At 36.5% G+C, this 16,231-nt stretch overlaps 2 protein-coding genes across 2 annotated transcripts; one reads left to right on the top strand and one right to left on the bottom strand.

Annotated features, from left to right (window-relative positions):
* Positions 1-218: 218 nt before the first annotated feature.
* Positions 219-1,394, bottom strand: LOC118349649. Its single transcript, XM_035695158.1, has 2 exons — positions 1,133-1,394; positions 219-688 (listed from the first exon to the last, which is right to left on the bottom strand). Exons 1-2 carry the CDS (start codon positions 1,392-1,394, stop codon positions 219-221), a joined length of 732 nt encoding a protein of 243 aa, XP_035551051.1.
* An 8,468-nt stretch (positions 1,395-9,862) lies between these two features.
* LOC108985478 lies at positions 9,863-15,672 on the top strand. Its single transcript, XM_035695071.1, has 7 exons — positions 9,863-10,342; positions 11,410-11,457; positions 11,631-11,684; positions 11,817-11,864; positions 13,111-13,155; positions 14,022-14,066; positions 15,408-15,672. Exons 1-7 carry the CDS (start codon positions 9,863-9,865, stop codon positions 15,516-15,518), a joined length of 831 nt encoding a protein of 276 aa, XP_035550964.1. The 3' UTR covers positions 15,519-15,672.
* Positions 15,673-16,231: the final 559 nt, after the last annotated feature.

A 16,231-nucleotide genomic window follows, 5' to 3' on the forward strand; every position in this document is an offset into this window, starting at 1 on the left:
CCAAAACACCAGTCATATAGCCACAAACTAAAAACTTACAATGAAACTATACCAAACCCAACAAAACCCAAAGTAAAACATTATTCCCTAAAACTAGACAAACCAAAATAATCCAATCTTAGCAAACCTCTCACCTGGTGGGGTAAATCATCAGTACCCAAGTTTGTAAAATTTCTTCCTCCCTCACCCAGCCTTGCCAAAAAATTCGCCACTTTATTCTATTCCCTAAACTGATGAGCAATTATGTAATCAAAATATTGGATAAGCTCAATAAGCTCATCCCAAAAATCCCATAAATACCAAACTGTATATGAAAAGTTTTCCAACGCTTGAACCACTAACATAGAATCACATTCTATCTCTAACTTTCTTATATCAAGATCCCTGCAAAGTAATAAACCATGAATTAAAGCACGAAGTTCAACTTCATTATTTGTACCATGAGTAAACTTTGCCAAGAAAGCTGCCACTAGTTTCCCTCTATCATTACGGACCACACCACCACCTCCACAACTGCCTAGATTACCTCTGCAAGCACCGTCTACATTAAGCTTGAACCAACTAGCCCGAGGCTGTGTCCAAGAGATCATCATTGGTTGACGTCGAAAGTTAGAAAAGATTGAAACGCCAAGCTCCTTCACGATCGCACCATCTAGAGTAGAAACAACACCTGCCCTTTGAATCTTCCCTGAAATTAACATCAACCACGTCTTAATTGAAAACCAAACACTATCCACTAAATCACATCTTCCTTCCATCCTAGCTGAACACCTCCACTTCCATAGTTTCCATGATATCAAAATAGGTAGCAACCCGATTAGGACTCCCTTTTAACTAGATTTTTTTGCACACCTAAACCAATGACATACACGCTGCCACCTGTTCAAAGATGGCAAAAACTTCACACCCAAAGCAATCAACACCCTCTTCAATAATTCCTTGGAAATTTCACCTGAATTTAAAACATGTTCTCTATACTCTCTTTCTCCCAATCTACAACAGTTGCATCGCGAAGCTAATTGAACACCCACAGATTGAACTCGTGCATCCACAGGAAGACAATTAAACTTTGCTTTCCACAAAAAAACAAAGGCTTTTTTCAGTAGAAGGTTATGCCAAATCCAGTCCATACCTTCCAACTTAGCTCCTTTTAATCGATCCAATTCCAAAGCTGAAGCTGAAGAAAAATGGCCATCATGACTTGGTTTCCAGATCACAACATCCTTTCCTACAAGACCACGAGACACTGCAGCTATAATTTCATTTGCCTTGTTACACCCAACCAAGCTTTCAAACAACTGCACATCCCAATAACTATCAACCCAAACATCTTTAATCTTCAAGTCAGGACACGAGATTAAAGAATTCAAAATAGCTAGAGGGCCATTAGACATCCATTTATCAAACCAAAACGAAATGTTACCCTCTCTATATATAATATATAATATATATTGTAATGCATGTCCTTGTGATGAGCCTTTTTATAAAATGTTTTTAGAAAGGACGACGAGTTCGATTTAAAACCTTTTACTTCCATACCTAGGGTGCAAGACTCTACGTTTATAAAATAAAATGTGCTTTAGAATAAAAGAGGTTTACAGGGGACAACATTAATCTTACAATAAAAAAGATCTCTCGTACAATTAAAACTCATGACAAGACTTCGTTCACATCTACGCCTTATGTCACGTCATATAGCTCGAGACTACTCCCATGTTACACCGTGACCTTGTCACATTACCTGACATCCCACTACGTTATTTCTACGCCAACTCCTAACTCATCACGAGTACGGTTCCTCACGTACTCCTGTCACATCGTGACATCTCGTCACGTTCTTGCTACACTATTTCTACACTAACTCCTCACCCATCATAAGCACTACTACCAGTGGTCATGTCACTTCGTGACATTCCCTAGTCATGCTTTTGTTGCGTACTCTTACACTTGTTCTGCTACTTCACACATACTCCTAGCTATAAGTCAATTACGGTGACACCTGTCACCCCAGACTATAGGCCACATATAAGCTACTTAGGGACACTGTTCCACAATTCCTGACACTACTCATCACGATCCATGCCCATCAATCACACAACCATCCTTATCTCTGCAACACGCCACATGGAGTGTTGCTGCCTCGTGGCATACATTCCACGTATACTCCCTTTTCACACAATAAGCCACATCACCATTATGGCATACCCACCATATGGTACATTACTCCACCACATGGAGTACACTCCATGTGTACTCCCTTCACACACGCTACGCCACATCACTACTATGGCATACCCACCATATGGTGCATCACTCTACCACATAGAGTACACTCCATGTGTACTCCCTTCACACACACTATGCCACATCACCATTATGGCATACCCACCATATGGTGCATCACTCCACCACATGGAGTACACTCCACGTGTACTCTCTTCACACACACTGCGCCACATCACCATGATGGCATACCCGCCATATGCTGCATCATTCCACCACATGGAGTACACTTCACGTGTACTCCCTTCACACACGCTACGCCACATAACCACTATGGCATACCCGCCATATGGTGCATCACTCCACCACAGTGTACTCCCTTCACACATGTTACGCCACATCACCATTATGGCATACCCGCCATATGGTGCATCATTCGACCACATGGAGTACACTTCACGTGTACTCCCTTCACACACATAGAGTACACTCAATGTGTACTGTTCCGATCCACATGCCACATCACCAATACAGCACAAACTCCCCAACCACACTACGCAACACAGTCCACAACACTTCACAGCACACTTCCCAACTATGCTCCACACTTCACTACACAGAATGCCCAACACTTCACTACACCTCACATCACAATACAGCGAACTCCACAATACTAACAGCACAATCCACAACCTAATCAACTAATCAACATCTAACATAAATCACGAAGGATAGAGGGTACTCCATGTGGTCGTACCTCCCTCACTCAAAACTCACCTCCAAGGCTCTCATCCTTCCTCAAGCCTCCTCGTTTCATCTTCCCCTTCCTCTGATCTGCCACTTCATAGCTTTTAGGAAAGACTTTTCCTAGCGCCACCGCCACCCACCACTCCCAGCAGTGTTCTAGTGGCCGTTCGGCCACCCCCTTGGCTTTCCCTTTCCATTCCCAACTTCCTCCTCCCTTGATTTCACCCAACCTATGAGCTAAGGCTCACTTTAGCCATTGCTCTACCGTGCTTCACCACTCTTTGCCTCAAAAATCTCTCCACCTCCCACTATCACGACAGATTTGCCTCCTTTTATATTTTCCTAGTCATAGATCTCTTTCAATTTATCTATATCCGCCACTGCCTCCATCACACCGCCACTATACTCCGCCCCTCCAGATACCACCACAGTAAGCCGCATGGCACTCACCCTGTTTAAAAAGGCCCGATTTGAATAACTGTTTTTCTTCCATCTGTGCAGTGACAAACGCTCACGCACGCTCGAGGGATACATGAATTCATCGCGCTTAATCATCCAGAAATTGCCCTTCCACTGTTGTAAGTAAATTCCTAAATTGACCCTCGAAATACTAACGTGGAATAAATTATTGTCTGAATGTTGCTGCAATTTGGTTGTGAATGAGAAGCGGTTGGGGGCCTCGTGGAGCGTTGGGTTACATTAATGTACTTGGTGATGAATGTAGACCTAGGGTCGGGCGGAGTGTTAGGAATTGTGTGTAGTTTGGAAAGTGGAAAATCGTTGGGACTGTGACAACTGTGATGTTTGTATGATGAACTATATGATACTTGGGTGTATTATGCCATGCCATCCAATAATATCTTGTCATGCATATGCATTTTTATTGTTATTGCTGGTCATGATTTGTTAATTGTGCTTTGCCCTGTGGTTAAGCTATGAAACTAGAAAAACTGTATTTCGGTGTCAAAAGATTAAAAGAATATTTTGTAGGTGCGTGTGTATCACGACCCCAAGCCGAGATTGGGTATTGTCTCGGTAGAGCTCCTCTCGTCACTCGGGAGCATGTAAAACTGAGTGATGTTCCTTGAGTTGTCGTTGGGTGACAGCAGGCTCAGCCGAGATGGTAACGCTCTTGTTATGACTCCATGGCCCTTCTGCTGGCAAGGGCAAGAGGATGTTTGGTTACATATGCACTGGGCATGGAGCTGGACATTACTCATTACGAAGTCACATGCATGGTCATTACCCGTGGTGTGATGAAGGAGCCAAAGTATGTAGATGGTCCTTAGAGGAGACCATTGTGCACACCGTAATAAATGAATGTCAACTATGTACAAATGTGATTTTTTGGCATTAGTGGCTTTAATTGAAACAATTTTGGTAAAGGTTACAAAAATATGTATTTTGGGATAATCTCTCGTGATTGTTGTGCTTGTTTGTTTGGTATGTTTCCATGTTCAAAATTCCTTGTTGTTAATCTGTGGATTTATTTGCTGAGATTGCGAGATCTCATTGTGGTGTTCCCACCTATGATTCCATTTTATTGAACCATAGACTTTGATGCAAAGGACTGGTTTGAGCATGAGGGACCGACCCCACCTAAGGAGTAATGACTTGGGGTTTATTTCTGTTGTGGTTGATGCAGTTTTATTTTATTTTATTTTAATCAATTGGATGACTGTAATAACCCTATGGAGAACTTCTTGTTGGGTTGTAATTTAAATTTTTCTGTTTTAGACTGCCTTATTATTTTTCTGCTACGTTTATAAACTTTACATATTGCATATTCGCACACACTTACACTTGGCGTTATGGTGTGTGACCCGAGTGGCCATCACCCCAGTGTCGTGAGTCCTACCAAATCACACATGGGGTTGAGGGCGCCACACAACATATCAAACCAACATGTCCAACAACCCAAAAACGACACATAAATCCCCAAACAATCACACATAAACCCCGGATAGGCATACAACTCGACCCACATCATCACACATCAACCCAACAGCTACACGTCAACCCAAAGAGCCACACAACTTAACCCATACTATCAAGTATTCTCCGCCCACAACACTATGACCAACGACTCCCAACATAACCAACAACTCACAAACCTGGCATATTAAGCAATCACATTCCACAAATCAATATAATGACTAACGAAACAACCCAAACAACCCAACCAACCATACGTCAATCCCCAAAACAACCACGCAGTAATCCAAATAGCCAACCACATTAATTATCAGTTCAATCACATAACTAGTGCCAAAACCATCTTCCAACAATTACCAATGTAAAAGTTACGTAATAACGGCACAAAGACAAAACTAATGCTTGGATTTCCTTACCCAAATTTTGTTATTGTGATACAACGAATTCGATAATGAGATGAGGCTGTCTAGGACTGATTTCAAAGCCCTATGATACATGGCAGTGATGTTAAAACCAAATTTAAATTAGTGGTAATACACGACAGAGTAGCCTCTGTGAGGGAGGGCAATGACACAGAGATTACCAGGAGGGAGGGAATATGCTACAGTGGTGGCTAAGGTGAACCCACGGTGGTGTGAAATCGAGATGCAGGCTTCGGCAACAAGAACCCATACACAGAGGCCTCAACATACCATAATCTAATCAGGAACACGTAAATCTCACTAGGAATTGCAACCAACTACAACAAAGAATCAAAGGAGGAAAAAAAAACTATAGGGGGTGGGGCATAGAGTAACAGAGGGAAAATGGCTTACTGTGGCACAACAAAAATCTGACGAAGGGGTTGTCGGCCGCCAGAATCCTCGAAGGGAGGCATTGGCATGCTAGTATTCAATGAAAAAAAAATAATTTTGGGTAAAGGGATAAACAAAGAGAGAGGGAGGAAGAGAGAAAAACTTAACTATGTTGCAAAGTACGACGGAGTGCAACAGCTGGGATCAAACAAAGATGAGAGGGGAGAGAGAGCCTGCGGGGAGTGGAGCACAAAGAGATGAAGAGAGAGTAGTTACGGAAGTGAGGATTTCAGTGGAGTGGTGTGAATGGAATGGGGAGAGGAAAAATAGGGAGGAGAAAACGGAAGGAAGAGGGGAAAAAAGACTTACCAAAAACAACGCAGCGTAGTTTCTTTCGAATGGGTTGACTTTTTCATGGGGGCTAGTTTGGCCTTGGTATTATAACGTCAATCTTATTCAAACGGTCATGCCTTCAATATTCGAACAACCTCACATTCCCTTCCAATGTTTCTTAAGATTTAACCCATTCGAACATGACTATAGTGATTGAATACTAGCTTCACATTGTAACAGTTCAAACAATATTCTATATTCGAATGAAAGTTGACCATTCGAATGTTTGTTAGGGACGAAATGACTTCATCTAGAAATTCTTTTTTTCGCTAGAACAAACTTCGAATAGGTCGGAGAAATTTTGTCCCAAAAGATATTTTCTGGGATGAATTTTCTTCTCATCCCAGATTTGCTTTCATGATAGACCTATTGGGACGAATTAGGGATGGAATGTTATCATCCCTAAACGTCTTCTGAAACGAAATCCCACTCTTTTGGGATGAAGTTTTTCATCCCAAATGAGTGTTTTTGTTGTAGTGCATCAAAATGGGATGAGCCAAAGCAACACATTAATATCATTGATTGTGAAGCTAAAGCAACATATATACCTTCTTATAAACGCATACAAATAAACTTATATGAAAATTTTGAATTTTTGGTTCAACACCCTTGTGTTCAATTTTACATATTTGCAAATTTCTTCCCTAGATTACCTTTTTCTTCCACCAACGCTAACGAAAAATATCTGTAAAAGTAGTGGCATCAATATCCGTATATCATATAGCAATGTATAATTTAACAAAAAATGGAGAAAACACTCCTACATTTTAGACTAACCAAATATCTAGTTTGCTAATAAAATATTCGATCTAGCTGTTGTAGTGAGCCCTATGGATCAGAGTTGGAGATGTTGGGGTTCTCAAGAGCAAGGTTTTAAAAATCGTTCTGTTCCAAATTTTCCTTGCCCGAACAGTAATCGGCATGGTGTGATGGGTTGTTCCGTTTTGGATTAAATTCTGGTGTTTCGTCCCAAACACGTATTCCGGTCCGTAATTGGGCTTAATGGCAATTTGGAAAATATTCTGAAAAGGAAAGGGCAAACTTGTAAAAGCCTCAATCGTTTTCTTTTGTGCTGACATCCTGCTATATCTGCACTATGTCTCGTCTGCACCCTTTTCTTCTATCCTGACATCACATCTGCACCCTTTCCTTTACAAGCAAGTAAAAGCATATATGCACTATCTCATCCATGGTATTAGATTAAAATATTATCCCTTGAAACTAAGGGTAGTGTATATGCACTGTGTCTTTTTTATGAAGATGTGTGATTTCTTTAGCAGTTGGATTGAGAGCTAATTATAACTTAGAAATGTTTTTGAATTTTTGAATTATTTATATTTTTAAGACTTGTATTGATATTATTTTAGAATATAATTTATATATATATATAATATATCTATATATCGACTATTCTGAAACGGTACACCCAACGTACCGATATCGAAATATTCCATACCAGTAATTCAACTGGAACGATGACCAGAACAGAATTCAAAACTTTGCTCAAGAGCTCAAGTCAGGTGGAAACCGTGTGGGGGTGGAGGGAGGGTTCTATTTTAAGGTTGAAGGTCAGGTTGGCGGGGTTAATTTTGTGGATGGAAAATACAAGAGAAAATCATGAAGAGGTGAGGTCAATGGAAATAATTGATAGTGGTCATGCTCACATCATCTTTTTGTTGTGATAAACACCACACCCACATATAACAATAACAAGATAGACAGTGAAATAAATATAGAAATACAGGAATCAAGCATACACACGACACAGTATTTAATGTAATTTAGCAACGTGACTACGTGGACAGAGTTATAGATGATTTTATTTAGTAGAAATTATAATCACACAATGAATTACAATCAAGTTAGGTGGACGGAAATAAAGGATACTAGTCATGCTCACATCATCCTTTGTACATCATTTTCTCTATTATTTGATGCTACCACTATGAGCAACAACTAAATCGTTTGCAATTATTTCAACTAGGATCATGCTAGAGGGCCGCCCAGCTTTACCAATGTGCATACCGCTAGTTATAAATTTTTTGTTCTTTTTCTTTTGATTTTCTTTTAAGTATTTTTTAACATTCTTAATCATTAAGAAAAAAATACACAATTTCATTAATAGTCACTTTCTTAACCATTAAGTAAAATTAAAAAATTAAAATACATAAGCTGTAAGATTGAGCGGTAAGTTTGAGGAGCTCCACTAACATTTTCCTTTCAACTATTTCATAAGTTGACAACCGCCAGCTTGAGTAATTACCGGCGTCTGAATATTTTTCTGAAAGTAATTAGTATTAGGGTACGTATTTAGTAGTTGAATGGGATTTACTTTCTTACAAATAGCTTTCGCGAGACTTGTCTATTTAGCAGGCACTAGCAACGCCCCCACCTCGACAGTGCCCTTTATTTAGTCAATGGCGTGAACCAATATAATATGCCAAGCTCCACGCTACTTGCTGGCAGAAATTACTAATTATGACCCACTTAATCCGCTCTCCCATTCAATATAATTAGCGAGTTCTTTGTCCAAATTTGTTGAATTGCTCCGGCTGAGAAAACCTTTCCAAGTCTTTTTATAACTTTATTGTGTCTGATAAACCTAGTTTTTTACGACAAGTGGATCGTGTGAACAGATGTCTTTTCAGACGACCCATGTTTTAAATTATGTACAAAGATCGTGGTTGAAAGATTCGGAAAGATATAGATAATAAAGAGTGAAGTTGTCATCAAAAATCGTAATTTTTCTTTTTATATTTTTAGCCCTGTATTATCATAAAGTGACGCGCGGCCTCCTCGTTTACCAGAATATTGTCGTTCTACTGAGTCGTTGTGAATTTTATTCCATCTAATTCCACGCTCACCACGCACCCTCCATTTCTTGACTTTGAGAGCGTATGATCATGTTCACATGCATGCATGAAGCACATGATGATCGTCAACTTAAAAAAGAGGAGTACTTTAATACCCCCTTAGCTGCCATTAGTGGAAACTTCCCTTCAGCTACCTTCAGCAAATTGAAGGGGGAGAAGGTCGATCTCGTTTTTTTCATAAGTCCAAGTTGTGAAGTCGTGATCCTCTGTATAAAGTGAATAAAAAGAGTACAATGAAGAGTACAGCGCTTCCCGTGACAACTTACCCTTGGCCACCACGTAGTAAGTTTATTACAAAGTGTTTAAAAAAGAAAAAAATAAATAAAAAAAAAAGAGTTTATTACTAAGTGCAATGAACCATGCAATAGAATCAGACCGTTTGCAGCCATTTTTTTTGCAGCAATTCATAAATCGCCGGGAAATGACTTTTTTCTTGTAGTGAGAACTGATCTTGAAAAACAAATCGTGAAGTGTGTAAATTTGCAATAGAAAATTACAACTTGAAAGCAAAACCAAAGCTTTTTGGATTCTAGCTACAGTTGGAATTGACTCACTATTACAGATAGTTTTTTTTAAAACGACTTGGCCATGTTTCTCGATCAGTGTAGGATGATGCTGTGCAGCTTGCAGGACCTACAATTATAATACAGGAAGAGAGTAGTTGTAATCTAAAACCAACTTGGAGACTTTTTATATTAATTTTTTTGATATATGTAATATGAGGACCAGTTCTGCACTTATTTCTAAATTCAAGTGGGAGTCGTGAATATTCGAATTTAGTATTTCAAGTCACGCCAATTTCTGTGCAAGTGGCAGTGACACTGTTCCAGCTCTAACTTCTGCATAAATACGAGAGTTGTCCGTGCAATAAAATTGCAAAATTATTCTAAGGGGAAAATGGAGGAGATCCGTGAGGTTGCTAACGCTTATTACGTTAACTTGACAGAGCAGCAACAGGAGAAAGCCCAGGATGATTTCAAAAAGATGAAGTTGGAAAGAAATACGAGCATGAGCCTAACTGATTTCTTGGATTTCGTCCTGCAAGAAAATTGTCCAAAAACTGTTGCTTGTTCTTTGTTCAAGCATCTAGACGTAAATGGTGATGGCAACCTGGATTTCGACGAGTTTATCACCTTGTTCTATCTGTATCAAAGCAAGAGGCTACTGTATTGTCGTGGCTGTGAAACGTTTCTTAATGGACTGTATTTCACTTGCATCAAATGCTTTGGTTCCACCGGCAATAGCTATGACCTCTGCACCTTCTGTTACCGGAACAAAAACTTTAAACACCATAAAGATGCAGTCTTCTTGGACAACTACGCTTTACTCCGCCGGAACATCAAACGCTCATCGGAAACGGCAGTAGACCCAGTTCAGGTACTAACATCTCTGTTGACTTTATAGTTAGTATAGTACTAAAGGATCGATCTCAATGCAACCATGCATGTTTGCTAGATTTGTCCTTCGCACGCGCATTCACACATGATGGCTCAATCCCCCTCATGCCCATTTTATTCCAACTAGATAAATATTTTAACCACAAAAGTGATTACACAAAAGTAATCTTACAAACTAACGTGTGGCTTAATGTAGTTTGTCAAATTATAAATTTATTTTTATTATAAAACAGATCTGACAAATCACATGAATACACTATAGTTTGTAGAATTATTTTTATATATTCTCTTTATAGCTGCAACACTCCTCTACATATATATATATATTGTTTGTTTAAATTAATTGTTCCTGCTTGGTCACATTAAGTCATACTTATATTTGATGGATTAATGTGTGGATACTCGAAAACTCTATCCTAAGCCTAATATATTCAATCACATCCCTCTCTCATTCCATCATATAAAGCCTCCTTCATTCACTTAAGCTTGACTGGACTGATTTAAACTTTTTCTAAAGCATGTGACACATAAAAACGTATATTTCGATGTGTAAATTTCAATCTAGCTTATGTATGTATGCAGTATAATATATATATGTATATAAAACATAAACTATATACTCTATATATAATATATGTATGTATATAAAATATAATATATGTGTAAATTTCAATCCAGCTTAAAAATAAAGCTAGGTCCTAATCAAAATTATATATATGTTTGGGTCCAAAACATCGATCCAAAGTCTATTTTTTCTCTCATTCACATTCAAATAACCACATGTGGGGTTCGGTCACTTTGCTAGATAAAGTATATTATGGGATAATTTTGTTGTCTTTTTATACTTCGTTAACACTAAATAGTTATAATTAGTTGATTTTTCATATATTATGTTAATATTAATTAATATTTAGTATATTTTTATATTTATGGTGAATTTGGATCATCCTCAGATCATGTAATTCTGGTTCCATATATGCCTGTATATATATAACAATAATTTTTTTGAATTTCCCTTCTAATAGCTGCAACAATTTTGTCATGCAGGACAACGATAATAAAATCAAATTAGAAGACGTAGATGAATCTGGCCAAGTAATTCTCTCATTACTGGATCGACTAATATATGTCTTTTGCTTCTTCTTAGATCGATCACATGATGATGGTCTTTTTATTTATATCTCTTACAATTTTTTTTTTTTGGAAAAAAAAAAACAAGTTTCTTAATCTGCGTGACTTTTTGATAAAGCAATCGATCTTTGGTGTAGGTCAAAAACGATGAAAATGAAGGTCAATATGTCTCTGAATTATCGGATCATCAGGTATAATTGATCTTTGAGTCCTCTTGTTAACATGATAAAAGCGATATACTCTTAGCTAGCTAGGCGTGACTTCTTAGTGATCATGATATATATATATATATATATATATATATATTTTTTTTTCTTATTTAGGAAAACAATGCAACTCATGAAGCAGATTTTGATGACTCTACTTACCAGGTAATCTCTCCTATATATATATATATATATATATATATATATATTATATATATATTATATATATATGTATGTATATATATTGCCTTCAACTAATTCTTGATCTATCTCGTTTTTTTAATTGTGTTCTACACTCGCATGATGTTTACGGAAATTTATCATAAGATGATCATAAGATTAACAAAAATTATTTGCAACCTTGTGCAATTTTTTTCTTTTTTCCTATGCAAGTTTTGTAAGGGTGCCATGCATAGAATCCTAGTCTCTATTTTAACTCGGAATGGATAGTACCAACCCGTCCCAATCGATATATCCCATTCCAATTTTATATTGAATTTGGAACGAGTTGAGAGTTGGGTTGGAACTCAAATCTCTCAATCAATTGGATCAGAATGACAGGCTTCCAATATAACCTTCTAACATCCCATGCAATTTTAGTCGTGCTGCATGGTAAAATCAATGTCCCTTCTTGATTACATTAAAAATCATACTTATATGATGGGATAAGTGTGAGAATACTCTAAAATTCTTTCCTAATCAATCCTAATATATTCCATTAATCATATCCCTTTCTCATTCAAACATATCCATCTTTCATTTGCTTACACTCAACTTGGCTCAGATTTTTCCTTAATAAAGTTATTCTATTATCAACCTAGTGTATAGATCAGTGCACAATGTACATCACTTAAATTGTAAGAATATTTGATTTGTAAAATTTAAATTTTAAAATTTCTCTTCTAAATCATATTATACCATGTTAGCACTTAATTACGAAGTATGTATATCACTATAAGAAAAATTAGTATTTGTGATTATTTGCGATGAAAACAAATTCTTTTTAGCAGAAACTAGTAATTTTCATAAGAAATAGCTTACCACAAATAAGTAGTTTTCTTGTAATTTGGTCAAAAATAGCTGGATATATCCACAAAGGATAATTATAAATAGAATTTTTCTTCCCTAATAAACAACACGCACATATATATAAGCTTGACTTGGCTCATTTAAGCATCTTCAAAATAGCACAAGGTTTTAGCTTATGCACATGACGTGTATATAATATGGATGTATCATGTGCATATGTACATATCATGTGTATATAATATGGATGTATCATGTGCATGTGCACATGATGACGTGTACGTATATAAGATGGATGTATGTGTATCATGTGCGCTTAAATTTGTGTATCAACCATGCATGCATGCGTGACTTCTTGCTGACCAACAAATATTTTTTGATGTAGAAAAATGAAGAAAATGAAGAAGTCGCAAATGCATCTAACCAGCTGGTAAAACTCTCATTATAATTAACATGTAATTGTATTTCCCTTCTTTCTTTTTCCACGTGTCAGGTACATGTTTCCCTCACACTTAGATGACGTGTATGCCGATCTATTTGTACGTCATCCCTATTATAAGCCACATGAAATATAGATAATGAAATCACTTATTAGCCTATGTGTGACTTCTAATTGATGATAAAACAAAAATTAACGTACTACTAAAACGATGCAATGAAGAATCCTCATTATCTATTTAATGCAAAATGCTAAGTATTAATTTTCGTTATTTCACAAAATATTGTCAAGTGAAATGATCAAAATACCTTATATTTTATATTAAATGGATACTATTCAGTTTACTTGAGAGGATATTTATCCATTTTACTTGAAATGGGAAGAATTATCGTCCATTAATTCCGATATATAAACTTACATATACATGTGTGTGTGTGTGGATTGAAGATTTAAAATTCCTATAGGCCAGGGACGGTAGGGATTAAGGGATTGAGTACAATTAGCATTTCTAGTACTGTCTTCTTCTTCACTATCTTATCTCCAGTATTTTTGTTGCACATACATGATCTATACATTTCATATATAGTAATGCTATATATAGTCGTAGAATGCTTAAGCATTACGCAATCATTTTAAAAAAGAGTGGGATCCACTAATTCTTTTTTTTCATATGAGTATAGTATTTATTCATTTTTTTTAAAAAGATTGCACGACAGTACTCCATGACTATAAATATCATTTCTCTTTCATATGTACCAATCAATTTGAATCTTATTACCATAATGTTTAAAAGGATGAAAACAATTCTCAATTATATGTGAGACGTTGTTACAAATAAAAGCAACTTCTTGATGCAGGAAAAAATTGGAAATCGAAAAGTTGCAAACATACATCGTTACCGGGTAAATCTCGCATTCACTTCTTCCATGTGATATCAAAGTGAAATATATGCATTATTAGAATTCATTGTTAGATATGTGATTTTGAACAAGTTGATCAAACTTTAATTTCTTGGATAAAATAATTGGGGTGAAAAGACTTTTCATGACCAATTAATAAATTCATATGTGACATAATATTAAGTAATTTTGCTTTATCTAATTAAGGATGCAAAACGAGTCATGTCATGTTGGTTCACATCAATTTTGACTTGACGAAGATCAAAATAAATAATAAACAAGTTAGACATGTTTGACTCGAACCCGACAGTTTATTATATAGGTCAATCTGGCACAACACATAAATCAATTTATTTATACGGGTTGGATTAGGTTAACCAGACACCTCCATGACTCATTTGACCCGGCTAAGATGAAGCAAACCTCTTGAGTAAATTCTCTATGCCTACCTATGGAACCCTTCGTGGATCAATCTTTGAAGGCATATGTCTCAATGACATCTTCGACATCATATCATAAGCAATATCTCTTATGCTTTCAACCCAGTTGTTTATGCATGGTCTCGTTTTCATGAAGTTTCGCATCTTCATCTTTCTTTAATGAAGAAATCACCAAAAAATTTCACCATAGAGGAGACAACAACATCGACTATTTCTATCCCCCCAAAAGAAAATGGATTGACCCAGAAGCCCGAATACTCTCTCCCCTTCATTTAGAGAAACTAGATTTCAATACGACCCGATTCTTGATTTGGTCAATATGGGCCGACATGAATTAACCCAAATTGGAATACTCTCACCCTAATTTTGTTATTACATGTTTGATTTGTTTCAACCTTAAATCTAATTAATCTACATTTCATACCAAAAAGAATAAAGAAGATGTTCTCTATGGGAAATAATTCTAATGGGGTAACTCGAGTCTATGACTATTAAAAGCACTGTGATGACTATTTAGGACTTGTTTGGATAGTGAGATAAAATGAAATGATTTTAGATTAGTTGAATAAAATATTGTTAGGTAATATTTTTTAATATTATTATTGTTTTGGAATTTGAAAAGGTTGAGTTGTTTATTATATTTTCCGTGGGAATTTGAGAAAGTTGTAATGATGAGATGAGATGAGATTAAACCATCTCTAATGACTATTTAGTCACTTCTACATGAAACCAATTTAAATATTCTTCATCGAACTATTTCTTTGTGGACATTTTTTTTAAATTCGGGCATGCAAGCAAGATAAATTAGAATGATGAACTAACAATCTCCATTTATTATTTCAGCTATGTGTATATGCTCTATAGAATTACACACTCATCATATTTGTAATTGTTCAAATTTCAGAATCGCGAGCGAATCGGCAAGGCATTTTCAAAACTCGGAGCAAATATCACATCAAAAGTAACAGGCAGCATCTCAAAGGCTACTGACAGTATCGATTGCAATGTCATGTGATGGTTATCACATAAAACAGATCTGGCAATCGCTTTAAAGTTAGAAGTTAATTATTAAGTGAAATGTTATTCCGTGTTCATTACCGATCATTTGTAGCATTATTAATGTGTGCATGCATGTGTACAAATTGACTATATGCCATATTGTATCGTAGTTTGCATTAGTAGTACTCTAGCAAGATATTGTATCATATTATGCCTTCATTGTCTTATAAATAAACAACATCTTGAATTTTGTAAACAACTTTATTGTAGTAGTTCAAGAGTAGTTTAATTATGGCTAATTTCTTTATAGTTCTAAATAGGGGTTACATGATTCTAATTGACGTTTTGGTTTTCCATGCCCTAAATTAGCATATGGGCTAGGGCATAAAACATAAAAGATTGGACCAAAATACTAATTATTCAAATATAAAATTCAAATAAATAAACTCTTTTCCTAGCTAGCTCTTGATGTTGTCTACAAATTAAGGGATGCATGTCTAGTACATACTACTTTCTATGGACATACTTCTGCCATCTAAAGAGCCTTAAGAAGTTGGCTACCATCAAAATGGGATGAGCCAAAGAAACATATAGATATGACTTCTTGTGAAGCCAACTTTTCAATATCCAAATGGGATGAGGTTACAATCCCAAGCACAATGGAGGTACTTAGACTTCGCCACCACTTGGTGGTCCAGTGGGAGGGGAGACCACTACTCTATGAAAAAA

This window comes from Juglans regia, chromosome 10 (genome assembly GCF_001411555.2).
Source record: "Juglans regia cultivar Chandler chromosome 10, Walnut 2.0, whole genome shotgun sequence".
Taxonomy (NCBI): domain Eukaryota; kingdom Viridiplantae; phylum Streptophyta; class Magnoliopsida; order Fagales; family Juglandaceae; genus Juglans; species Juglans regia.